This window comes from Xenopus laevis, chromosome 9_10S, assembly GCF_017654675.1.
Source record: "Xenopus laevis strain J_2021 chromosome 9_10S, Xenopus_laevis_v10.1, whole genome shotgun sequence".
Lineage (NCBI taxonomy): Eukaryota > Metazoa > Chordata > Amphibia > Anura > Pipidae > Xenopus > Xenopus laevis.
The window spans coordinates 1,102,142-1,128,321 of record NC_054388.1 but is presented as its reverse complement, the minus strand read 5'-3'; the positions used below and the strand labels follow the sequence as shown (position 1 = coordinate 1,128,321).

Sequence of the window (26,180 nt, the reverse complement as noted above, 5' to 3'; positions counted from 1 at the left end):
CCAAAAACCACTTCGAAATTCGAAGTTTTTTTTACTTCGAATCCTTCACTCGAAGTTAGTGAATCGGCCCCTAAGTGTGGCCCTTCCCGTACAGCTACAGTAATGGCTGCTCTGCAAAGGACTTCATTCACACTAATCTACAGAATAAGCATTTTAATTGCCCATTTAGTCCATTCATTGGCACAACACGTTGTAATTTAAGATTCTTTCAACAGTTGGGAGCTCCAGTGTTACGTGTTGAGCCACAATGTGCCGTTAAAGCCAAACCCCAATGCAAGGAGCAGCCACTTGGCACTTCCTTTAGTAAACAGTGTTTTGCATGTGTATTTGTGTATTTGTGTATTTGTGTATTTCATGGTCCTCGGCCTTTGTATTACATCTGCTAGAGCTTCATTGCATCTCTGTGGGCGAGCCCCGTCTGTCCATTTTCAATTCTTTATTTATCCTGAAAATAATATTTGTCATCCCTTTGTTCATGTTCACTCAATCCACTAATAATGTGAATTTGTCCGGCTGGTATTCAGTTCCGCACTCTCCCACGGAACATAACATTGCTTCTTCTCTTACAGGGAGAGCTAATGATTATTGTCTTGCTTGGGTGTGGGAGTCAGAGCAGAACAATTTATTCTCATGGTATGTAAATGCTCAGTGCACCCATGAGGGACAACATATCACCACGAGGGGTGAGGCTCAGTTTTATTCTAGTCTTCATATGAGCTCTCAGAAAACCTGTTTTGAACTTGACAAAATAATCCCCTATTCAAGGGCAACCAACCTTCAAAATATGGCTACATTGTCATTGCGTGTCTGCAGCTATTATACTGTCTGCACTTTTTTTTTTTGTTTTAATTGATGATACTTTAAAAATGTCAAATTCTTAATTGTCACAAAACAAATGCATTACAACAGATGAGGATTTTAGGTTTTTTTACATTGAAACCCTGTGGGGCTCATTTATCAACACTGGGCAAATTTGCCCATGGGCAGTTACCTACAGCAACCAATCGGTGATTAGCTTTTTAAAGCCAGCTGCAAGTACAACAATGAAAGCAGCAATCTGATTGGTTGCCATGGGTTACTGCCCATGGGCAAATTTGCCCAGTGTTGATAAATGACCCTCTGTATGTCTAGGTACAGAAGGGCAATGAAATGAAGAGAAAGAGTTGGGTCAAAAAGGATACATTGGGGGAGAGAGCCAAATAGAAAAGGAGAGAAAGAAAGGAAAAGTGTGAAGGTCAGAGAAAGAGAGAAGTGTGGAGAGGAGGAGGTATGGATTGTGGACTGGGGGTTTGTAAAATGGGAATAGACGAACAAGAGAAGAAGGACAAAAGCTGTAGAGAACAGAGTTGGACTATCTATCTAAACAGATAACATTTAATAAGATGCTTTTGAAGGGCTTTCCTATTTTTACTATATTCCCCCTCTACACATTATGTAATAACAATGTATTGTCTGTGCTTTTCCGTTGGTGTTCTTTCTTTTGTATTTGTTGTACAAAGTAAATATTGGCATCATAGCCTTCACTGACAAGCTAACAATGTGCATGCCAAGCCCTATCCTTTTAGTCATTATCCAGTGTGGTCTAATACTGCCAAATTACTTCCCACTGTCTCATTTTTATATCACTGTGGTTCAGACTTTTTGAGTCAGAAGCTTTTGGTCCATAAATGGGGCCTTCCCGATGGCCTCACAACTTTTATCTGTCCAATTGCACAGTAATATTTTGGGCTGGTTAGAAAACTTTATTGGTTTATGACTGAATTGGTACATTGATGCCACCCTCTGTTTTCCCGAGGCCTGCAGTATCATCGAATTGTTAGCCTAGGGGCCAAATGGCCGGATTGACCTGATTTTGCCCAACAAGCAGATCTACCCATGGCTACTTTTACTTTTAGCTACATTCAGGTCTGAGCTGACTCACAATCTATTTCTACTTGTACTAATTTCGTTTGCACTGAAATAGTTGCTGGACCAAGATTGTATATAAGAATGGAAGGTCCAAATGTCTTCTGTATCTCTGCAATGAGACAATGTCTTCCTGAAGCTCTCATTTAGTGTTGCACCAATCCCAGGCCAGGGTGTTGACTATGAAAAGAAGGCACTTCTTTCTCATCTACATTTTTTATACAATAAGACCTGCAATCAAAGAGTCCAGCCAAATGCAAAGAAAATCAAATATTCATAATGGAACAAAACTGTCCTGTATGTTTATTGGTTTCAAAAAGTTTGTTTGGCCCTATTAAAAATAATATACCATGATCAACAAGTTGTTAGGGCAAAATGGCTTTAATATATATGGCCAAATTTGTTATATTGTTTCCAACATAAATAAACAATATCTAGTGAAGTAGACTTAGTACTTTAATGTGAATTTATTGCAATTGACGTGCACCTACCTGCATTTTTGTGTGAGATTAAAAGATATCAGCCGCAGCGGGAAAATGACAAGATGGCAAACAATGTGGTGCTTTCCGTGTCTCATCACTGCTTAAATATTTGTTTTTGAATAAATACGACAGAAATGACATATCCCAGGTCTGCCGCGGGGTTATCTATTCACAAAAACAGAGTTTCACAGAATCAGCCCCCACATTATAAATATAATTGCAGCCGGAGAACAATTCATTTGAAATATTTTTGGATTTAAATAGTGTCTGTGTTACATGTAAATAGTTCTACCCTAAAAGCTTTGCAAGTGTTAGAGACAGAAAATCATGTTGAAGAAAATGTCTTTTGGAAATGTTCCATTATTATATTTTTGATCCCAATGAACAACTAAAGAATGAGGAATGTGGATCTTCTCGATGAAGTGTTGCGGCTCATTACCTCTGGGTTAGGCCATGTTCACACCCTTTGGCTTTGGTCTCTTCTCTTTTTCACTTGACTGCATCTTGTGTTTTTGCAGGGAGGTTACTACATTATCGGAAACCAAGACAATGAAGATCCATGCCACCAATCTTCATTCTTAGAGACCAAATCTTTGGTGTTATCTTTATATGTCCTCTCTGAGGTGGATGGATGACATACTGAAAGTGCTTGAACACTGTCCATCTCATGCCCACTAATGTCGCCGGTGATATTTGTATCGAATGGTCTCTTGGTGAACTAATTCTGTTTCATTGAAAGTGCTTGGACCACTGGAACTCATGAAGAGTCCTGTTCAATTGGCTCTGCCTTCTGTCTACTGGAGAATTACTGTATATAATGTATTCAAGAATCTTGACAGCAAAAGACATAGGCAGAACATCATTGCACTCATTGTTTCTAATAGTACTTTAGTGTCTATTGAGGGTGCAGCTACTGTACTACTGAGTTCTTCTACTTCCTTTCCATCCCATTTGTCCTAAAGAGAGAGTTTTTCTAAAATGTCCTATTCTTTCAAATGTATTTTATTATTAATCTATTTATTGCCATGGTTCAGAGAAGCCATGCTCGTGTTCTTCAGTCTACTCCCATGCCATAAAAACATAATCAGTCTCTAGCAGTCAGGAAGGGCAAAGTACGGTAAAATCCAGAATCTGAATATGGATTTTTTGGCCCTAAGTCTCACAATCAATCCATTATAAGGACTTGACTTGGAAGGCAGCACTAAATAGTGATGTACAGTTTGATTGAGTATGAACCAATAAAAAATAATGATCCCAAGGCTTTTGTCATAAAATGATATTACATATTATACAGAAGTACCAAATTGTTAAAACTGGGATTTCCACCTTCTGTTGTTCCCCACTTCAGTAACATTTGTTTTAAACGTATGCTTAACAAAAGCTGCTATTGACTTTTGCTCTTAATGGCATAAAACTGCCAGTGGGTCAAGTACAGGCACATTAATGTGGATTTTGATGTTTCTGAACAAATGCACAAAGTGCATTTTTTCGATTCCACCAGTTCTTAGACATAAAGTCAGACATAAAGTCAGACAGGGTCATTGTCTGCATATTTACCACCTACTAAACTTGAGAGGTTTACGACTTTTACAGTGTGAGTGTTCCTCTCAACGACACATTCTTACTATCGAGCTGAAAGGAGGAAAATGGCTTGTGCCTGTATATCAGTGATATGGAATGATAGGGCCAGGTTAAATATCATACATCGAGGTAACAGGGTTAGGAGAAGTTTTCACGTGGGCAGTGGAGTTCTCTCAACCAGTCCATACACTGAAAATGAGACTATAATGACAATGTACAGGCAGTAATTTCCATGACAATGTTGATCTATATCCCTATCCTAAGCCATCTAGCCCGGGCTGCTGTAATAAATAGGCAAAAGGTTTTGTCCACCGGTGGCCCACTCTTAGACTTTTCATTTGCTAGAACCTTTAACTGAACTACCCCCATTGTAATAAACAGGAAGAGATACAGAAACATATCCTTTTTTTACTTTAACTTTGTTTCTAAGGAATATTCTAATAAAAGCTGGAATCTATAGTGGAGACATTTTTCTTGTGGTTTATCTAATTTCTATGACTGTAGACTTGGGTCTACTTCCATAAGCAAAGAACCTTTTAAGCTCCCATACACTGAGTGCTTCTGAAGTAAGACAAAAACCCCTATGTCACAATTTTCACAATTGGTCCCATGAATTGCTGAGGATGGCTTGTTAGTGGCTGGGTATAACAAATGTCATGCACAGACCTTTCGTGGTAGAGACACATCTTCTTGATGTTTTTATTGCAGTTGAATGTGTGAATTTTTCATCTTGGAGCAATTACATTGTTTTTCTTGGCTACAGTTCAGGTCTCCGCTGGTATGCATGGATTGTTTCTTGATCATCTTTAACCTCACCCACATTAACATTACTTCTGCACAGATACACAGAGCAACGTGGAGATGATACAAGATATTTCAGTGAATAGTACAATGCAGTTGGGTAAAGTTGACTTAATTAGCCTCCCTACAGAAAGTTGTTCCAAAACTTAAAGGCCTAAACAAAGCTGAAAAACGCAGCCCCATCATGTGCTACGGATGAATTGTATAAAAGTCTCACACAGACTTTGGTTGACACAGAGACACATTTCACATGTTATTACAACTGATTTGTGCAATTCAGAACATTCCTATGTTTTCGTTGGCTACAGTTCAATCTAGTCTTGTGACTGCTGTTAAACATCAATTGTGTCTTGATCATCTCTAGCCTCACCCACATCACAATTAGTTACACAACGACGCACAGAGCAAGGTGGACATTTTACTGAAATTAAAGTGAAGGATCCTGTCCTTGTGCATTTGGAGTGGATTTGGGCAATTGGGTTACATTGGAATGCAGTGAAAGTGATTGGGTCTATTGAAAATAGCCTGGAAATCACATGTACATCCATATTTCATATTCTTAGTTATATGTGGTTTTCTATTTAACCTTTAGATACTGGATCAAAAGAATCCCCTACATTTCATGGACCAGATTTCCATAATGCTAACAAATGGAAGGTGGAATTGAAACACTATCTGTTAGAGTAGAGTGGCCAAGGAAATGTTTAAAAAGGTGTGTTTTACCATTAATTTCTCCCCAATAGGAGATGAAAGCTGGAAGGGAGATGTTACTAAACAGAGAATGGTTTCCGTCTGGCCCTGGAAGCTATTGTCTTCTGGAAGGAACAAGTGAACCAGATAATCCTTTCCAGTGATCCAGTTTGTATGTTGGAGTTCACTTTCCACATCAAGGCTGTAGTGTTGAAAGGTATTTAATCATAGTTGAATGTCAGGAAGGTGTCTTTGAGCAGGGCACATAATAACAAGGTTACCTGTCAGCGTTAGGAACTCCCAGAGGGGCTGGGGGTGCAAGGAGCAGAGGTAGACATGACCAGGTGATTGAGTCTAAAGTGATTGAGAAGGTGATCGAGCCAGAGGCTAGTATTTTTTTTTTATCCCTGAAGGCAAGAGTCAGCAGGGCTTAGTGAGAAGCCACACGTTAATCAGTCCCTCAACCCTCAACAGACCCAAAACATTTGATCCTCACTGTTCTTCCCAAAAACAAGTATAAAAAGAATCAGCCGCAGTATATATTTTATGCACTAGACTGATAGAAATTGTTCTTTCCAAACCTCCAATGAAGCAATAGGAGTGTCCTGCTGTGACGCCTTTCTTACACACGAGTCCTTATGTCACCCGCTTTTACTCACTTATTTCTAATTATGTTGTCTCTTTTATTGAGAAGATGCTTTAAAATGGAATAAATCCCACTTGGCAGGCAATCGTTTTCTTGCCTAAATCTCGGATCTTAAATCTTCAAATCTTTGCTAATCTCGGCTTCTATGGCAATATCGCCAGTGTAAACAAGACACCTCACCAAGAGTACAGTTTATATGTAAATCATTATTAAAATGCTGTTAATTTCCTTAACCGAAGGAATTAAAGAGAATTGCCTGTCCCTTTAGGATAAGATTACATTACAAACCAGCAAGTATTTGCTCCTTTGTTACACTGAAATGTCATCTGCCGTGTTTTATGAGGGAAGATAGAGATTAAAATTCCGTCTGGGGCAAAATCCATCATGTATATTAAAGGGAAATGGTAGACCAATTGCAGTTGGCTATGAACTGTTTATAGTTTAGGTGCCAACTGGCAGGAGACTTTGTCTACATGGAAACTAGGGTTGGGAAGAACATATTCAGCCCAGATTACCACTTGACATTTCCATTTTGAGATTTAGATATTTGTTTGAAAACTCGGATAAAACAGCAAAAGGTAGATGTTCTCATTTTTCTTTCCTTTTTCTGAGAAGAAATAACATTACATGTAGCAGGCTGATTATTTCTCATACAGCAGGTTTAAGGGTGAAAATGATTGTGGCATACAGTCAAGTCTAAGAAGCCTTTGGGCAGTCTTCTGGTCATAAGAATCCTCCCGGCCTGTGGGGTTTAAATTGGACACTAGAGAGGTACCCAAACTGCAGCAGACCCAGCCTGAAGGGTAAGATGTTGAATGAACAACGACTGTTTAAGATATTCTGAAACAGCCCAACCCTAAAGTCCCCAAAATGAAGTCTGGGCATTTTGTTTATTTTATAAATGATGAGAACCTGAGCATCACTCCAGCTGAAACAGTTGTGCCTATGTCTTTATTTGTGACAGTTGCAATCAATGAGCAGTTGCCATTCAACTCTCTACCACAAGAAAATGAAAACAAAGATACAATTGGCCTAATAGAATCGTCTAACCATCGTCGTCAGCAGATTCCTTAGCCTCAGGGACACAATTTTGCTCACCTCATGGGTTACCTGTTATTTTACCCCCCCCCCCAAAGTCATACCCCTGAATTTAACACCTATGTTCATGGTTCAGACCCTCCTGATTGCTGTGTGCCCCTTGATTAGCTAATGGCACCTCTTATCTTCTAACCTGTTTCCACCTAATCCCTGCGCCGTTTTACTGCCCCAGACAGGAGTTAAAGGGTTTAGTCTCTACAGATTCAGCTAAAAGCAAAGATGAGCAGTGGAACATGCCAAAATGTATGAAAAATAAACACACCACATCAAGTAAAGCCCAAAATAGTGTGAGGTTCCTAATCAAAGAAAAAATTATTAGGCACAAAATGCATTAGGCCATTCCTAATAAATTTATTTGACTCTGAACTACCTTCTGTTTGATCGTTTGTGAACCTCACACTTTTTGTCTATGTTTGAGCTTTATAGATTCAGCCCTTAGTCCATCGGAAGCCAGTAATGTAAGTAGGGTTGCACAGAATAGGGATGCAGAATTCTTCTGGCCCTCTGGACTGGACCCCTGCACCATCTGGAGAGCTCCCTTCCACCCACCAGATGGGTGAATAATGCCCTGACCTGACTTTTAACACACCTGTTGTGTAAATTGTGTTTTTCAGAAGAGAAGCTCATTTTACATTTCCAATCCAGGTGGCCCAACATTTACCAAAAATACCATAACAATGACATCTATATGACTTAAAAGTCTGGAGAGCGTCTATAAAACCATTAGCTCTATCAAATGTGCATTCTTTATGACAGGTCCCGCCCTGTATGGAATGTTTTATTGCTTGATGGGACACTTGATTGGCAGCTCATTGCTCAGTCATGTCTTCATGAAGATTGGCTCTTTTCCAGCTCCCCATTAATTGACAATACCAAGCAAAACAAGGAATTATTTTGTCAAACGTGTAATGAGAATAATTGCGAAATAGCACTTCAGCCTATGGATTTATTGACGTCAGTTTAAGGTAATTTTTATTAGACAAAAACAATTATATTGTGTGTGTGTATTTTGCCAAAGTCAATTTCCTAATTAAAAATGACATGAATTATTGTTCTACACAGTGATGGCCGTGTATAAAGTAATAACTCCAGCCAAGCTCTTAGCTCTTAGCAAATAGAGGCAATATCAATTAGCAGGCATGTAATGCTCATACTATTGGCAAACCCAGCACAGAGCATAGAAAGCTCTCGCAATTAGTAAATGCATGGACTATATGAATATATATATACCATTATCCAGAAAGCTCCGAACAGGTTTGGACTGGGCCATCAAGACACTGAAAAAAACCTGGAGGGCTGGCGCAGACCCCCTCCTTGTACAATGACCCCCTCCTTGTACAATGACCCTGCTGGTGCACCAAACTCAATCGGCATTTTTTTCTTATGGCAACTTTTTTGTCTCGGTCTCTGTGACTTTTTTTTTCAAGGCAAAATTTTAGGTGCCAGATTTTCGTCAGTTTCGTGAAGAAATTTGCAGGTGGCGAAGTGCAGAATTTTGCGGCTAATCCACGCCTGGCGAAAAAAAATTGCTCATTACTACCCATAGTTTTTATTTTAGTCAAGTCCTTCAAAATTGTAAAAATGATTTCCTTTTTCTGTGTAATAATAAAACAGTCGCTTGTACTTGATCCCAACTAAGATATAATTAATCCTTATTGGAGGCAAAACCAGCCTATTGGCTTTATTTCATGTAACGTATTACAGACAGCCCCTTTATCCAGTCCTGAACATTCTGGATAACAGGTCCCATACTTCATCACCCAGGACAATTAACTGCAAAACCTACAGCATTCAGCATATCAGGTTCATAAGCCAACACTACAGATGAGCAAACTTTTTGCCTCCAAAGTATTTCGCAGTTTCACCCACAACAAAAGTTTTCATTGTTTCATGTTTGGAGCATTCCGGATCCGAGATATCAAATAAAAGATCACATAGCTGTGCTCCCAGTTGTCTGAAATCTCATAAACTTAGTATCTCACCAGTCCCCAATATATAATCTGATGAGTTCCAAAAGACATACTTTTATGGAATGGTGACCTAGGGTGCACAAGTTGATGGGGTGCACAAGTTGATGCTGCCCAAATGGCAAAGAACAAATGTTGCATTGGTGGACAGTTCAGACTCTGTATAAAAGCTGGAAATGCTGCAATATTAAGCAGACAGGACACACCAGATGAAGACAGAACCAAGAAGCTCCTGTAGCCTGAAGAACTAAGTGACCACCCAGCAACATGGTTTTTCATTTTGTGTAGGACATTGTTTGCACAGAACAAGAGCTGAATTACGTGAGACACCACAAATTCTCGGGTTCTCTGGTGCCTTATCTTCTGGACACTTGCACAAGCCTGTGGGACAATTTAGCTTTGTGCTCAGGGAGATTAAGAATGTTGAAGTCAAATAAGGGAATAGTAATCAAAATTGATGATACTCAGGCTTCCAAATAACGTTAAAATATCACAAACCCATGTTTTTACCTTTGATGTAACGTGTTTGCACTTATGCCGGTCCTTGTCGTTTTATGACTTACTAACAAGTAACTTTGTAAGAAGAGACTTCACTGGAATAAGACTTAGCAATTGGCTTGAGGCTGCTTAAAGGAGAAGGAAAGGTTAAAACTAAGTAAGCCTTATCAGAAAGGTCCATCTAAATATACCAGTAAACCCCCAAAGTAATGTTGCTCTGAGTCCCCTGTCATAAGAAACATTGCATTTCTTTCCTTCTATTGTGTACTCATGGGCTTCTGTATCAGACTTCCTGTTTTCAGCTTAAATCTCATTGCCCTGGGCATGAGCATGCTCAGTTTGCTCCTCTTCCCCTCCCCCTCCCTTCTCTACTGTAATCTGAGCCCAGAGCAGGGAGAGACTCAGGCAGGAAGTGATGTCACACCACATTAATACTGCAGCTCCTATTCTAAACAAACAGAGAGTTTCTAGAGCTTTTTACTCAGGTATGGTAAAACATTCTGCAGAATAAATATAGCATTCTAGCTTGCACTATTGCAGCTAATCTATTGGCAATAAAATGCCTCCGTAGCTTTCCTTCTCCTTTAAAAGACAAACCATTATATGGGTGTAATCACCTGCTTACTGAGAATACCTTAAATTGTAACTTTTCGCTGGAAATGAGTCTGTGCTCGAGGGGATCAACAGAAACTGAGTCCTATTTTTTTTAAGCACTTTGCATATTGTGAGTGACCCCTTTAAATGTTTCTGTAGAACTGCAGGTCTCACCGGGTATTCATTTCTGGGAGTAAATATTGCATTAAAGTAGAGAATTATTAGGTTTGAAAGAAACTTCCTAAATAGGTTCTTTATATTTATGCAAAACTAACTGTTATTTTTACAATGGGCCATAACCTCTTATTTGCATGTTGCTGCCAGAGCAAAAATAATGAAGAAACAATACAATTTGTGCAGAACAGTGTGTAATGGCATGTTTGTATCACTCTAATGTGCAAGTGCCATTATGGACAGCCTTGTTACGCCAAGGAGAAGAAAAGGATAAATCACTTAGGGTGCCATATGCAAAGCACCCTCTAATGATTACAATCACTATTCTCATACCCCAGGCCAGAGAACTGCAACAGCCAGGAGTACTTCTGTGCAAGCAACATGGAGCAGCCTTGTTCATTGGCCCAAGTAATACATGTGCAGTAGAGTGAAAAAGTTGGCCTTTTGCTTAAAGTTTCGCTTCCACTCAACTGTACCTGCACCTCCAGTAGGAAGAAGATTGCTCTGTGTTGCTCAAGCAGAAGTACCCCAGGCCGTTAAAGTTTTCTGCTAAGAGGAGCACCAACCTAGGGTATCAGGTAAGTGATTATAATCACTTACCTAATCACCGGGGATTGCCTACCATTTTGCACCCTCTATTGATTTAACATACATTCAAATGCTCATTCTGCATTGGGGTGGTTGGATGGCAGCTATGGAATTTCCTAGAGGTCTTCAATGGCCATTGATATTTGGAGTATTCATTGTAGCAGTTGATGCAGGGACTGGTCTGACTTCAACTTTGAGGCAAAGAATGTTTCCCACGAAGACAAATGGGAGATCACTTGAGGTTGGTGTTTCCCTCTTTCCTTTGGATCAGCTTTATATGCTCAGTTATTTGGCCGCAAGCTTGAACTTGATGCTGCCGTGAAAACGCCACCATTTATATTTTCATGAAAAATTAATATGAAGCTACTGGAAGCCATGTCTATACTGCTGCTCGAACTGCAATAAAAAGTGTTGTAGTCACTGAATGTGATCCAACTCGGAAACCCACAAATATAGAAGTAACGTGTGGAGATTCTACAGTCAAAGGCATGTAAAAAAGTTATTCAATTAATGTCATTGTAACTCTTAGAATTCCATGTATTACATCATACTAAAAGTGAATTTTATAATAAACTACGTTTAGCAAGCACAGAACTGTTTGGATCCCCAGCGTCATTGTTTGTAATGTGTTTGTGGGCTTTGTGGAACGTTTTGTGCTTCATCCATTGGTGTGTTAACTTGAGTATAAAGAGCGTTAATCTAATCAAGTATTTAGTTAAAATTAAAGAATGGAAAAATAATCAAAAATGACTTGAAAAGGCCTCTAAATACTTTTAAACAAATGTGCCGATGTTTGTCTTGGTTCTGTATTTAGTTGATACAAGAAGGGAAATAAGATAAATATTTCACTGGAATCAGGCTAAGAAATGTGCTTGAGGCTGCTCTATGCAGAGTGTGAATTTTCAGAAAAATCATTAGGTGAGAAAAAAAAAACTAGAATTGATTTGGTGCTTAGGGCAATAGAGTTGAATGGCAGTCACTTGCATTCAGCTGTCAGCAATAAAGAAATAATCTGACTCAGGTAGAACCTTGTATAATGATATGCTTGCAGCCTTGTCTGGACTGAGATTCACATTGGGCCAAACCTGACCAATACAAAGCATCTTCCGTGGCAGCATTTGCCAGAGTTTCTAGATGGCCAATCGGGACCAGGTTGTGTCTGGGTCATCTGCAAGTTCAGCATTAGAACATGACATGCCCATCCATTGTGGGTAACCCTTGTTATTCCCAATGCTACACTCATACTCCAAACATGTCAAACAACTCATGTTCTTGCAAAATATTTCAGGAATCCTAGCAATATCTCTTCTGGCTTGGCATTCCAACCCCTCAATACCAAGTTTTCTTACCGCTTGACCCTCCAATAGTCAACAGCCACTAAGACTAAGTAAAAAAGTCAGAAAGGGACATTTACTTTCTATGTGTAGTTTTCAAATGCAACTCGCCATGTTTTTCCTCCCACAATGCAGCATTTTTCCCAGGGTCCCAGAGAAGCACCCAAGTTGCATCTGCCACAATTGTTGTGGTCAATATTCTGAGTGGAAATTACATTCTTATCATTTTGCCACATCTGATTGATGTAGGGTGGGAACCATGGAACGACAGTAGGGTGGCAGTATCTCCAGGGCTTACCTGTGGCAATATTTGCACTTGTTCATAATTCTTCAGAAGAGGCAATCATGCTAGAAGGGTCTATGTCATTCACTGTAGCCGCCAAATGGAAAACACCTGTTATTCCTACTTTAAATGCAATCTCCATGTCTTTCCCCCACAATGCCCCAGGGTCCCCTGGTTAAATAGGCAGTGCCCAATTCAGAATGGAAGCCAGAAAGGAGTTTATTATAAGTATATTAAAGACTCGACAGATAAAATATGGAGTTCTTCAGACCATAATGTTGCCCTGCCGCCTACGCCATTAATAGACCATCAGAATTGCACACATAAAGGGATTGTGAATATTTGATATTTTGACTCAGAGGAGAAGCTTTGGCATTTCAGAGGCTGCACAGGTGATGGTTATTACTAGACGTGCTTTAGGCTTCAAATACCAAAACATATATAAAGGTAAAAGTGCAGAGTATAGTCGCTTTACTAAAGTATACAATGACTTATTCACATGGATTTTTAACTGCAACACTAAGAAAATAGAAAAGAATGACAAGTAACAAAGTATGAGGAGCTACACCCATGTCATTGCATATGTTGCACTTTGTATTGTGACTCAGAGCAACACAATTTGAGTGTAGGCAATTTCGGTGTATTCCCCCAAAAATGCAAAGAAAGCTGTTTTACTAATGAGCCCTACCAGCTTATAAAGTAATGACATGCCATTCATAGACAGACATGCTGACATAGTTACACGCAAGCACACATGGCAAGATGGATTTAGCCACTGAAATGTTTTTTTATATATAAAGACGATGAAGTAACTAACACCTGTATACAATGATACATGCAGTATTACAATCACACAAATCCTAATCCCTTTCATCGGGCCCATTGACCTCAAACATGAGCAGAGACTTTTTAAAAAATGTTACTCTGTTAAAGATGCAACACGTGGATTATGCATTGTTTTACTACGGTTTGATGTCCTGTTATTGGGCGTCATATTAAGATGTATCCAGAGAGGTTTAGACCTTCTCTTTTCATGTAACATTTGGTCAGTGTCAGGCTCTGCTGGGGTTTGATCCTGGGTCCTCCAGGTTACTTGTTGCTCACTCCTAACCACCAGGCCAGGAGAGCAGCCAGCAGGTTCTTGTTTGCTCTTCTGGTGGGTCTCAGAGTTAGCCATTTCACCCTAGCATCATTATTGGAGGGTTGGGGTCAGCCAATCATGTCTAACCTTGCCCTATATAAGGCCAGCCCTCCTCATCACCAGTGTCTGAGCATTGGCCTAACTTGAGCACTGTGGCACTGTCCCTGGCTCTTGTTCCCTGCTCTCACCTGTCTGTGTCTTGCCTTCTCTAGTTTCTATCATGATCCAGCCCTGTCCTGCTCTTTTCTGTCCTGTTCCAGTCCTGTCTCTACACCTGTCCTGTTCCAGTCTTTTCTATATGCCATCACCATTCTGACCTGCTCTGCCTGCTCCAATCCTGGCTCTATGCCCTCATCACCCTGTTCCTGTCCTATCCAGCCCCTGCCTTAAAGACTCACCTTTCCTACCTCTACCTCCTTAGTGCCCCATACCTATCCCCGATAGTCAGTCCCTAAAGAACCCAATCACCAAGGCCCAGTCTGACAATACTTAGGCAGTGAGTGTTAAATGTTATAGGTGTTATACTGACATATTCTAGTAATAGGAAATAAAACTGTCATAGGGTTGGGCCTGAAAGGTCCTTGGGGCAAGAGAAGATCATGGAAAGATGCTCTGGGTCTATTAACAGCAAGTCGGACCCTGAAGCAGAAGAATATATTGGGTTCTCCCAGATGACTAAATGTCAGAATACAACATATAAGCACTAATATCCCCCTCACTTAGAGACATGGTAGGTCTTTGCATGTGTCCAGGCAGCTGCACCCTTGAGTTGCTCAATATTTCAGTCATTTTCTGTCACACCCGCGACTCACACTATCTGGCTTAGGTGTTGACTGACTATTACCTAAACAATGGAAAGTTACTTGTTTTAGAATTAAGACCAAAGTGCTTCTAAAGTCAGTTGAAGCCACTTCCAGAGAGATTGTCTGACACATGAGGACAGTGCAAGGGTTTGATACACAATAACAGTTGTCACTCCATTCTCCAGTGAAGAATTCAGATTGGTCAATAATCGGACTGGGTCCCCAACTCTCACAAGCCGGGCCAAGGACGACTTTATTAACCTCGACTATCTCGCAATATCCCTCTCTACTTCTTATTAATTCATTTATAATGTAAAGGTGAACAACCCCTTTAAATCCACTTGATTGTTTTAGAATAAATTCTGGTATAACACTGGCCGGCACTTTAATAACAAGCAAATATACAGAATATACACAAGATGGGAAACCATCATCGCTTTTATCAATAGGGCCGAGTTAAACGGAGCTGCATTTAGAAGCTGTACTTTGTGTAGAACTATAGCATGGATGGTTGGCTGTGTAGAAACTGAACTGTATTTCCAGGAACAATGATGAAACTTGTAATAATATAACACTAATATACTGTATATAGGCACATGGCAATGCACACTCAGCACTGGGGTAAATGCATGAATAATAATGCAATGCTAAAATGTTAGTACACAATTGAAGACATAGGCTTGCATTCTTACCCATGGCCATGCTCTCTATGAGCTCTGCTTTCTGGTGTTTGAGAAGCATAAAGTTTCCAACACTGAGACCAAGTATCAACGTTTCCCATTGCAATAGTTAAGACATTGGGCATAGGTGCAATTTAACCATTTAAAATACAAATGTCGAAGCATGATGTCAGTACAAATAGTCGGCAGTTAGAACTCACCCTTACCCGGCCTTTGAGCCTGTATCTCTTCCCTGCAGCCACCACCATTACATTTTAATTCTATCAGTGACTTGTGCGTTTTTATTGGCTGCCTGATCTGCGGCCAATCATTAACATGCACTGCTGGGGCAACAGCCGGAATAAGAGGGATCCACAGCATTGAATGAAGTTCTGCCTATTAGATTTCCCTGGGACAATTGAGAAATAGAAATGTCCCTTTGAGAGGCAATGGAAAGTGTCTACTGTGTAAATGTTGTTAGAATAGTGTAACAGCTGTAAGAGGTGAACGCCGCACTTAATGGCATCCAAGTGATCCTTTTCATGAATGATTTGAGGGCAAAGGAGTTATTCTTTGGGCATCTTGGCAATTTAAAGCTGATAGTTTTCCCTTTAATCAGCCACATTGTCTGAGGGAGAGTCACTGGGTTGCTTTGGCCTTTAGCCGTCTGGGTAACCTGCCTCCAGCGGTGCAGCTTCTGACACTTTGTCTGAGTTACTGCCTTTCCGGTTTCTCTGTTATGAGTCCAAGACAGATTTATGGGGCATTTCCTATATAACACCTGCTTGGCAGGGAAAGGCAACCTTTCAGGCTTCCACAAGAATCTAAACTGACATCACATTTCCTTCCGTAGTTCTTGTTGCATCTTCTGTTTTTAAACTGGTGGTTGTGAGAATAATCGTTTATTACCGTAACAAGACTCTATGGTGGGCAACGTAATCAGCATTGTAACGTGTTTAACGGCTTTATTAACCTGTACCAATCAGCAGCTGCCATTTACTGCCCCACTGTCTCAAAGCAGCAGCTAATCTGGTTACCATGGGTTACTAGACCGGTGACAAGGTTTTCTTTAAAATCTTTGTTTCCATGTTGTGCCAGTTGCACTATAAGCTCATTTGGGCAGGGCCCTGTTATTTATTATCAGATCTATGCAAATCCGTTCATTGTATTCCCCTTTTATTTTATGTTAAAAATAATAATAATAATAATAATAATAATGTAATGCGTTTGGCACTGTTTTCAACAATGAACAATTGGTTTGGAGCTAAAAGAGTGCCACCTAGTGTCCAGCTGACCTGTATGTGTTTTACTTAAAGCTCTAGTTCATGATTAACGTTTAGGGGCCAATTCATTAACTTCGAGTGAAGGATTCAAAGTAAAAAAACTTCGAATTTCGAAGCGTTTTTTTGGCTACTTCAACCATCGAATGGGTTACTTCGATCTTCGACTACGACTTCGAATCGAATGATTCGAACTAGAAATCATTCGACTATTCGACCATTCGATAGTCGAAGTACTGTCTCTTTAAGAAAAAACTTCGACCCCCTAGTTCGCCATCTAAAAGCTACCGAACCCAATGTTATGGGGAAGGTCCCCATAGGCTTGGCTAAGTTTTTTTGGTCAAAGGATAATCCTTCGATCGCTGGATTGAATCGAATCGAACGATTCAAAGGATTTAATAGTTCGATCGAACGATTATTCCTTCGATCGTGCGATCGCAGTATTTATGCAAAATCCTTCGACTTCGATATTCGAAGTCGAAGGATTTTCATTCCCAGTCGAATATCGAGGGTTAATTATCCCTCGATATTCGACCCTTGATGAATTTGCCCCTACGTGTGATGTCGACAGCTGTAACTGATTGATACACCAGATGACAACTCCGAAAAACCGTAACGGTTTTCCGATGTCAAATTTGAAAATGTTTCGGTATTAAGATTTTTTTCACGATTTTACAAGAAATTTTCAGGAAAATGTATCGATAAATAAGGTGAAAAAAATCGGTGCAGATTTGCCCGGAGTAGTTTTCAGAAAATTCTGATAAATTTTCGGATTTTGGTATTAAACCCCCGAAATAAACCCTAAAATGACTGCCCTGCCACCCATGTGGATTTATACACCTGAGATACCATCAAGCACCTGATTACAGGGGGGAAAAGGAAAATCCTTAAAAAATGTTTTTTTGATAACAGACCTCATACCTGTGTATTAATGTACAGGTATGGGATCTGTTATACGGAAACCCGTTATGTGGAAAGCTCCAAGTAACAGAAAGGCCATCTCCCATGGGCTCAATTTTATCCAAATATTCCAAATAATCCAAATTTCAAAAAATGATTTCCTTTTTTTAAAACAGTTGCTTGTACTTGATCCCAACTAAGATATAATTAATCCTTATTGGAGGCAAAACCAAACTATTATCTTTATTTCATGTTTATATGATTTTTTAGCTGTGAAGATCCAAATTACAGAAAGATCCATGATCCAGAAAACCCCAGGCCCTTAGCATTTTTGGTAACAGAGAGAGTACCTAATGTGCAACACTGTGGGGCAAATTTACTTGATATTCGACTGTCGAAGTTAAATCCTTCGACTTCGAATATCAAAATCAAAGGATTTACCGCAATTCGTTCGATCGAAAGATAAAACAAAAAATCGATCGATTCGAAGGATTTTAATCCATCGATCGAATGATTTTTCTACGACCAAAAAAAGATTGCAAAGCCTATGGGGACCTTCTCCATAGACTAACATTGACTTCAGTAGGTTTTAGGTGGCGAACTAGGGGGTCGAAGGTTTTTTTTAAAGAGACAGTACTTCGACTATCGAATGGTCGAATAGTCGAGCGATTTTTAGTTCGAATAGTTCGATTCAAAGTCGTAGTCGAAGGTCAAAGTAGCCAATTCGATGGTCGAAGTAGCCAAAAAAAAATTCCATCACTCGAGCTAAGTCAATGGGCCCCTGTGTATTGGATTTGTTGCTAAAAGACACATTTACACAAAGTGAAATGTTACCCTCCAAGTTTCTTAGTGGCCATGCCACAAGGTGGCGCCAAACAGCAGAGAATTCAAATGAACATTTTACGCTGTTTTGCCAGTTCAGGTAAGACGTCCATATGATAGAGCCAGACATATTCTGATTTTCCAGAAAAATATTCAAATTAAAAAAGAGCAGATCACTTCCCAACTTGTGTGTTTTAATGATGTTAGGGGTCGGTGGGGGAGGTAGGGAGGAGGGTCCTGACTTGCCAACCCCTAATGAATAGAGAGCTGCTAATAGTGGGCAGTTGTCTTCTTGGGGGAATGGAGTTTCCATTGTGGAACACGAGGCATTGATGGCACAGCAGGGTACAAACTGTCACTAGTGCACTTACCTGTCCAGTTGTCATTCTCCATGTTGCAAAATCTCCCTCAGCCAATAAAAACTGTTTCACTGACCAATCAGCTTTAGACAATGTCACATTCCCCCCCCCCATAGTACTGCCTGTGGGACTGGATGCCTTCCCTGAAAATGATTTATTGTCTCTTTCCTTGCTCCTTTATTCTCTTTACTCCCGGGCTTCTGTATAAAGAGATCTATTTAATGGAGACTTGGAGACACTCACAATCTAATAATTAGAGCGCATCATTATTACTGACGTTCCTCAGATGCAGCTCAAGTGCCATCTCGTGCAACTCCCTGCAACTAGTTCAGGTGACCGCCGGATGCTGAGAACTGTAGGATCCAATGGGGAAGCAAACGATGGGCAATCTCTACTTTTTATATTAAAATGCCATAAAAATATACAGAAGGAAAGTTTAGAACTAACCCACCAGAAACAAAGCACTATTTATGCAAATGATAATGATAAAATGTGTTTCAAATGAACAAAATTACATAAAATATTTTAAAATGATATATACAAAAAAACAAGCAAAGAAATTGAGCTTAAAAAAGACACAACAGTTGAATGGCCTCAGGGCTCAATGACCTGCACAATACAAGGTGCTAAGTGCACTTTCTGAGCCAGGAGTTTGTAGGGGCGCAAGTATCCTGAATTGTGTTGGTAGGTCCTGCATCAGGTAGGGTACCCGCGGAATACATGCAAAGAGGTGGGTTTCCGTCAGAAAATCCTGATTCCTGGGTACCCTGCTAAGGTGTGGATCTTGGTCCTCCAACTGAAGAGAAAATTTTAGTCCCTTTCCTGCCAAATAGGCGCTGGAGTGATGTCACTTCCTGTCTACGGTAACGTCTCTTCCTATTTTGAGGTCCCAGGGTCGGAAGGTGTAGGGTCTGGGCTGGGTAGCGGCTCTGGTAGGGGAATGTATTGAAAGGGCAGTTAGGGTTGCCACAAGGCAGGTGAAAATTATGGTTGATCCCAATGTTACTAATAGGGAAAAATGATAAATATATAGGAAGGCCGGTATTTTATTCCAGAAAAGGTGGCGACCCTAATGGCAGGTAGGGGTCAGCGGATCCAGGCGGTCACGGGTCCTTCTGATTGGACCCGTGCAGGACTCTATTGCTAGGTAAATAACTTTGTGTCCATTTTTGCAGGTCACACTTGCACTCATGAATAAGTCCATAGATCTCTTATAGTAGATGTTACAATTAGTATATTTGTTTCCAGTTGACTGGTGGAATATCAGTGGTCATATCAGTGGATTCTCTTCTTCAGTAACTTCTGAAGCACAGCCAGACCCCTACTGTACTTATCAATAACCTCTACCAGATGAACGGTGATTTGCTGATGACAGACATGGCCTCTGAAACCAAAAACAAGTGCATTGTAAATCTCAGTGACGCAACCGTAATGTCGGCTGGAAGATCAGACATAGATTTATCTCATTGTGGTACAGTTTGTGGGTTTACAAGATGGAAGGACTTTGATATTCAATGGGACATCAGGGAAAGTGGCAGTGAAGTAATGTGCAGATTTATCTAGGAACATTTTTTATATTTATATAAAATATACTCCTTCACTTCTCTATCCACTTTGTACTGTACTTGTAATAAACTCACTTTGCTTTGATTTTGAAGTTCTTAGAGGTCCATTAGAGGCGTCACACATCACATCTTCCAACCTTTAGAGACAAAAAGACAGTTAGGAAATGTAACATCCATGGCCAGTAATGACCTTCATCCTGATCAAAAACTTTATAGATCACTTTCTACTATTCAGCATTACCCAGTGGTAGCAACAATATGAATCAACAGCTTTCAAACGCTTCTATAAAATGTTTTCAAATCAGATGAAGGGGCTTCAATCCCAAATGTTTGGGATTGAGGTTCTGCTTTCTATCAGTTGGAAGGATATTGTCCTAAAAAGAATGGACAGCTGTTCTTCCTACCTTATTGACATGTATTGACTCATGCGTGCCTTGAACATCCCTGTCTTACATTTCCAAGAGTCTCCAACCCCTAGACTTATGTTGTATTGCTTCCGTGGTGGTTACAAGATTAGTTTAGTTATCAGTTTTTAGTTGTTAATCTGTATTTTGATTAAATTAATGCATCCTTAAACTTCCTACTTAAACCTCTTCACCTACTTGATCTCTTCCTCATCCATGAGGTGCCCATATTTGTTTATTTCCATCTCCAGAAGGTCCTTGAGGTAATGCAATATCCCACCATCAGCAGACATTTGCTGAAAATCTGTCCTCGTCTTTGCAAGTTCATCTTCTCTCCTCGATATGATGCATTGGATTCTCCGTAGCTGACTTGCATAGTGTTCCTCAGTCTCAACGAGAGTTGCTGTTCGAGAAGCTTTCTGCCAAGACAGAGCAGAGTGGGTAAAAAAGTAATTCAAATTCATTCCAGAAAGCATTAACTGACATTATATCTCTTTCCAAAGTTCCAGATTTACCCAAAGGAAAAATACTTGGAGCAAAATAGGAAGTTTTATCTCCCAACTATCTCAAATCAAGGTTTTTTTTTATTTTTTTGTTATTTTTGAAGCCACTCCATTTTAATCCTTAGCATTGGGTCCTGCTGTTTGGTAGAAAGAATGGATAATTGTTTATCTATTATTCAGAAAGCTCCTAATTATGGAAAGCCCATCTCCCACAGACTACATTTTATCCAAATAAGCCACATTTTTAAAAATGATTTCCTTTTTATCTGTAATAATAAAACCCAACTAAGATATAATTAACCCTAATTGGAAGAAAAACCAGCCTATTGAGTTTATTTAATGTTTATCTGATTTTCTAGTAGACATATGGCATGGAGATCCAAACTAGGAAAATATCAGTTATCTGGAAACCCCCCAACAGGATAACAGGTTCCATACCTGTATATGCATTTATATGAATTAAAGGTACTGTAAGAATGTTACATCATCTATTACTATTACTCTTCTCCTTACCAGTTTATGTACGTTTTCCAGCTCAGCTTCCAGGTTCTGTATGTTCCTTCTCAGTAGAGTCACTTTCCTCACCTGGCCTTGCAGAGGTTCAAGGTTTATTGTATTTTGATAATTGCATTGTCTGACCTAGAGAATATATTAAAATTTCAGTTAAGTTATTAGCAGTTAGTATTCTCGTTCACAAATGTATAATTACAAGACTAGAGCATTTTTAGAAAGTAGGACAGGTTATCAACCAATAACTGTAACTGATTCTGAAGGCTTTTGGTGGCAGGTAATGCATTTGTTTTATTATAGGCTCTACTGAACACAATAAAGTGGCAGTATGTTTAAAGAGATACAACAGGCAAAATATGGCAATGAAAACAAACTAAAAAATTGGTTCTGCTTGAATGAAAATGAAAATAATAAGTACCGTATATACTCGAGTATAAGCCGTCCCGAGTATAAGCCGAGGTACCTAATTTTACCTCCAAAAACTGGGAAAGCTTATTGACTCGAGTATAAGCCTATGCAGCAGCTTCTGGTAAGTTTCAATCAAAAATTGAGGGTTTCTGCTCCCATTGGAGGTGCCGGCGTCTCGTTTTTGGATGCCGGCGACCATTCTTGGACACCGGCAAATATTCTTGGAGACTATTCTTGGACGCCGGCGACCGTTTTTGCGCTTGACCCGAGTATAAGCCGAGGTAGCGTTTTTTAGCATATTTTGGGGCTGAAAAACTCGGCTTATACTCGAGTATATACGGTATGTTGATTTTTAATGAATAGTTTCTGATGTCTTTGTATTAATGGACCTTAAGCCAAACTGTATACCTTAGAAACAAGCCACGGTTCTGTTTTCTTGTAAGAATCACATACAATCGCTTTGTAACGCTCTCTCATCTTCTCCAGTGCTTTCGTGAGGTCATTTGCTGGTTGACTGTTGACTGCCACTTTCACCTGACATTTAGACTGGTCCTCTTGGAGTTTCACTAAATCCTACAAAGAATTAGTTGATTATTTTTAAGGAATACAGTAGAATGATATTCATCCCAGTTGTTTCACTGGCAACAGGACTAATATTGGCAGCAATATTGGTTCAACTAGAGAACACAGACCTTAGAGAGCTACCATCTGTTGTAAATATTAACGTAAAAATGAAAGTATCCTAAACGATATCCATATTGGTGAGTATTGTCATCTGCTCAAGTACTACCCAGACTTTTTTTTAAAGATCCTGAATGGCGTGTTTCTGCTCTGAAAGAACCTTTGTTCTCAATCATCATCTTTATGAAAATGTAGTAGTGCAACCATTTAATGAGGAACTTGCTTCCATCAACTATTTTCCATTTAATTAAAGATAAAAAAATCTGCATACACACTGAGAATTAGATGTGGGAGTTCATTATGGAGGCTTTTGGGTTGGTGGCATTTATTCATTGATACATTACCTCCTGGTGGTCTTTCTTAAGGGAACTTAACTCTTCAGTTAGCATCTGTAACTCCACCTTAAGGCAATCTGTCTCTATCCGTAGATGACTGCCAGTTGCCTTCACTTCCTTCATATCGGCAGTTATTAACTGATGCAAGGAGAGTTCTGTTTCATACCTGAGAAGGTATAAGCAACGTGATATCATATGGTCAAGGTTATGTCAAAAGAAGGTTAGAACATTTTAAAAGAGACAATACGTTTGATAGGATCAATACTGCTGCCAGTAGATGTAGTGGAAGTTACTTGGCCACAAAGCAAAATCATTTTAGGTCCTCCCTAAAATTTGTGAATAAGTTTATTTCTTTAACTTAATGTAAGTTTATTTAAAAAAAACTAGAAAACTGGTTCCTTAAAAACATGTAAAAACATGAATGCAACACAATCGTATTCTACTCATAATTTTTAAATTTTTTACTAGTTTGGCCATTAAAGCATAAGAAATACATTGTGGTAGTGCATTCTGGGAGCTTCCTCAAACAGAACCTTGTCTGTAGGACACTGAAGAGCGTAAGTGACCTTTCTTAAAAAAAACCCACCCCTCCAATATAAGATACTCACTTAGATTTGAAGTTGTCTGCAGTCAGTTTGGTATTTTCAACCTCCAAAGAAAGTTCAGCATTTTCAGTTTTTAGCTTGTTTATCTGTATAGAGAATGGGGGAGAGAGATATTTGTTATAAAACATTTGTTTGATGAGTCTTAAGCAACATCATATAATGGCCATTGACCACTTTACTTGCATTTTGAGTTTGACAACACATTGGCCCCAAACAGGTGTTTTTTTATGATCTCTAGCCTGAAATGTTGAAACTATTACAACATGAAGACAAAATCAGATCTGTCCATCAGCCTTTCCTTGAATCCAACCGGGTTGTGGTTAAATGTGTTGGCAAATGTAAATCAGTTCACTCTTTTTTACATCTGTGTTGGCCCCTTAAATATTGGACAGTTGATTGATGTAGGAAATACACGGCTATCCTTTACTTCTGAAGGTGATATTGTCTCTTTTTACATGCATGTAGAAGAAAACCAGAGATATTTGACCTTGAAGGAGGGCACTTATTGGTATATTTTAGTAAGGCCTGCTGTTTTTGTTTAGGGAGCACTGGCAATCCAGGCAACATAATGTGGGCAAAAAAGTGGTTTCATCATTGTGGTGGAACTGGAGTGATTTAAAAACAATAAATTGCAGGTGACATCAAAGACGTCTAACCAAGAACTGTTTCAGCACCTCACTAAACCTCTGACTTCAAAGTTGATGATTTGTTGTTGTTGGTGGAACTGCAAGGGACGCCATTGATGTCTTTTTTAATCTTCACGCTTCATAGGAATCATCAAACACTTTAAAAAAAAAATTCCCACAACACCTGCCAGAATTTCCAATCAGCTGTTATCATTTAGCAAAATGTGAATGAACAAACCTGCAGACCCGACTGAAAGGAAGCTACAGTAATTTGACCAAAGGGTTATTACTATATGAGGAGTAGGACTGCCAACCTCTACTGGGACTAAGATACAGTTCTGCCCCTACATGCTGCCCATTGTTGTATTCATGGAGCAAACAAAGGTCTCTGTACTCTAGGGTGACAATACATTGTTTATTCTTCCTAGAATTCTAGAACCATTGCTGGTGAAATGGGGCAATTTAGTTAGAGAATTGGGGACTATTCTTCAAAATAAGCGTAATTAAGCGTGTGCTTCATCACAGTTGCGCCAAATATAAGTCTGTCTGGTGTCACTTCCAGTGTTCGCTGTATGTGAAGTCTGAGCCCAGTTCTTTAGGAGCCAGTGTGCTGCACCTACTGATGCAGGTGAGAAGGGAAACCTGGACCTACTGCCTGGAATTTGGCTTTAGCTCCATGGTTCCTCCGCATCAGTACAAGCAATATCGCCTGATCGGAACTGGAAAAACTATACAGAAGTCCGAAGAGTGCATTTTGACACATTTTGACACGTTTAGCATGTTGCACACGGTGCTTTCAGATATATTTGAGCCATTATGTGCTGCACCATCTGTTCTACCTGTGAGGCAGGGCCAAAAGTGAAAAAACAAACCATGAATGTTTCCTCTTGTTTTTGCACTTTGCACCCTGTCCTGCAAGTAGTAAATAACCCCTTGTGATTTTTAATCTTCTTATGCCTACAGTTTTATGTTATTGTGCTTTTGTCTCTCACCTGGGTCTCCATCTCGGCGATGACCTTCTTATACCGACTTGTATCATGACTGGCGTTTGCCCTTTTCTCACCGAGACCTTGAATCTTGAGCTCAAAATCTCGATTGGACTCCTCCAGCAGGCTCACCCTCTCCAGATAAGCAGCCAGGCGATGATTCAGATCTTTCAAGGTCTCCTTGTGGCTCAGAGGGAACAGGTCGGTGCTCTGGCGTTTGTTCAAGCTCCGACTGCTCCCCGTGACACGACACCTGGATTTTTTGAGATCGAAACCACTAAACGACATGATAAGAGACAGAAGAGAAAAAGCGGAGAGAAATCTCAAAGATTTGCAAAGCTACTAGTTTGTGATTAAACAGCTCCCATAGTGACTGAACATAAGGAAGCCTTTATTCTTATTAACCTGAGTTCAGCATGACTTGCTCCGCTAGTGAAACCTTTCAATCGGCTCACATTTCACTCACCTTGGGCTCAGCTTCATTTCTCTGTTCCCTGTTACACTGTATGTTTGCCTTGTCAAGCCTTTAGGGATTGGCCAGTGTGGCTCTTTGATTACTTTGGCTTGGACTGGAGAGCCTGGCTGAAGGTGTCGAGCATTCTTAGCATGCCAGCAACAACCACTGCTTTGTGTACAAGGCCAATAATACGTGTCATAAACACACAAGAGTTCATGTGATAAATGGTGCTCATTGGACGGCAGAGAGCGACATGGAGTTTGGTTTATTCTGCACGCCCTCTGAGCACATTCTGTTGACGTTGGACAATAGACGACAGAATGAATCATTATCCATGATATTATTGTGTATCTATAATATACTCATATACGTGATATATGAATTCATTTGCATCTGCTGTTCATATACTGGGACAAGAGGCAAAACAGCAATTCCTGGGAGACTTTGCAGACGTGATTAAAATTCACAGCACGACCCGACCTGCGGAATTCTTTT

At 39.8% G+C, this 26,180-nt stretch overlaps 1 protein-coding gene across 1 annotated transcript; it reads right to left on the bottom strand.

The window, feature by feature from the left end:
• Nucleotides 1-19,013: 19,013 nt before the first annotated feature.
• Nucleotides 19,014-25,888, bottom strand: krt58.S (keratin 58 S homeolog). The gene is made up of 9 exons (XM_018237681.2): nucleotides 25,695-25,888; nucleotides 25,235-25,505; nucleotides 23,620-23,702; nucleotides 23,021-23,177; nucleotides 22,404-22,568; nucleotides 21,591-21,716; nucleotides 20,773-20,993; nucleotides 20,246-20,307; nucleotides 19,014-19,989 (listed from the first exon to the last, which is right to left on the bottom strand). The coding sequence occupies exons 1-9, from the start codon at nucleotides 25,709-25,711 to the stop codon at nucleotides 19,949-19,951; spliced, it is 1,143 nt and encodes a 380-aa protein (XP_018093170.2). The 5' UTR covers nucleotides 25,712-25,888; the 3' UTR covers nucleotides 19,014-19,948.
• Between the last annotated feature and the right edge of the window lie 292 nt (nucleotides 25,889-26,180).

What these genes read in the sequence shown, in the direction of transcription:
- krt58.S (XM_018237681.2), bottom strand. An exon ending in ATGGATGAGGAAGAGATCAA is followed by an intron (nt 20,308 to 20,772) that starts GTAGGTGAAGAG and finishes TTGTCTCTAAAG; the next exon opens with GTTGGAAGATGTGATGTGTG. An exon ending in AACTTCAAAATCAAAGCAAA is followed by an intron (nt 19,990 to 20,245) that starts GTGAGTTTATTA and finishes TTTTGGTTTCAG; the next exon opens with AGGCCATGTCTGTCATCAGC.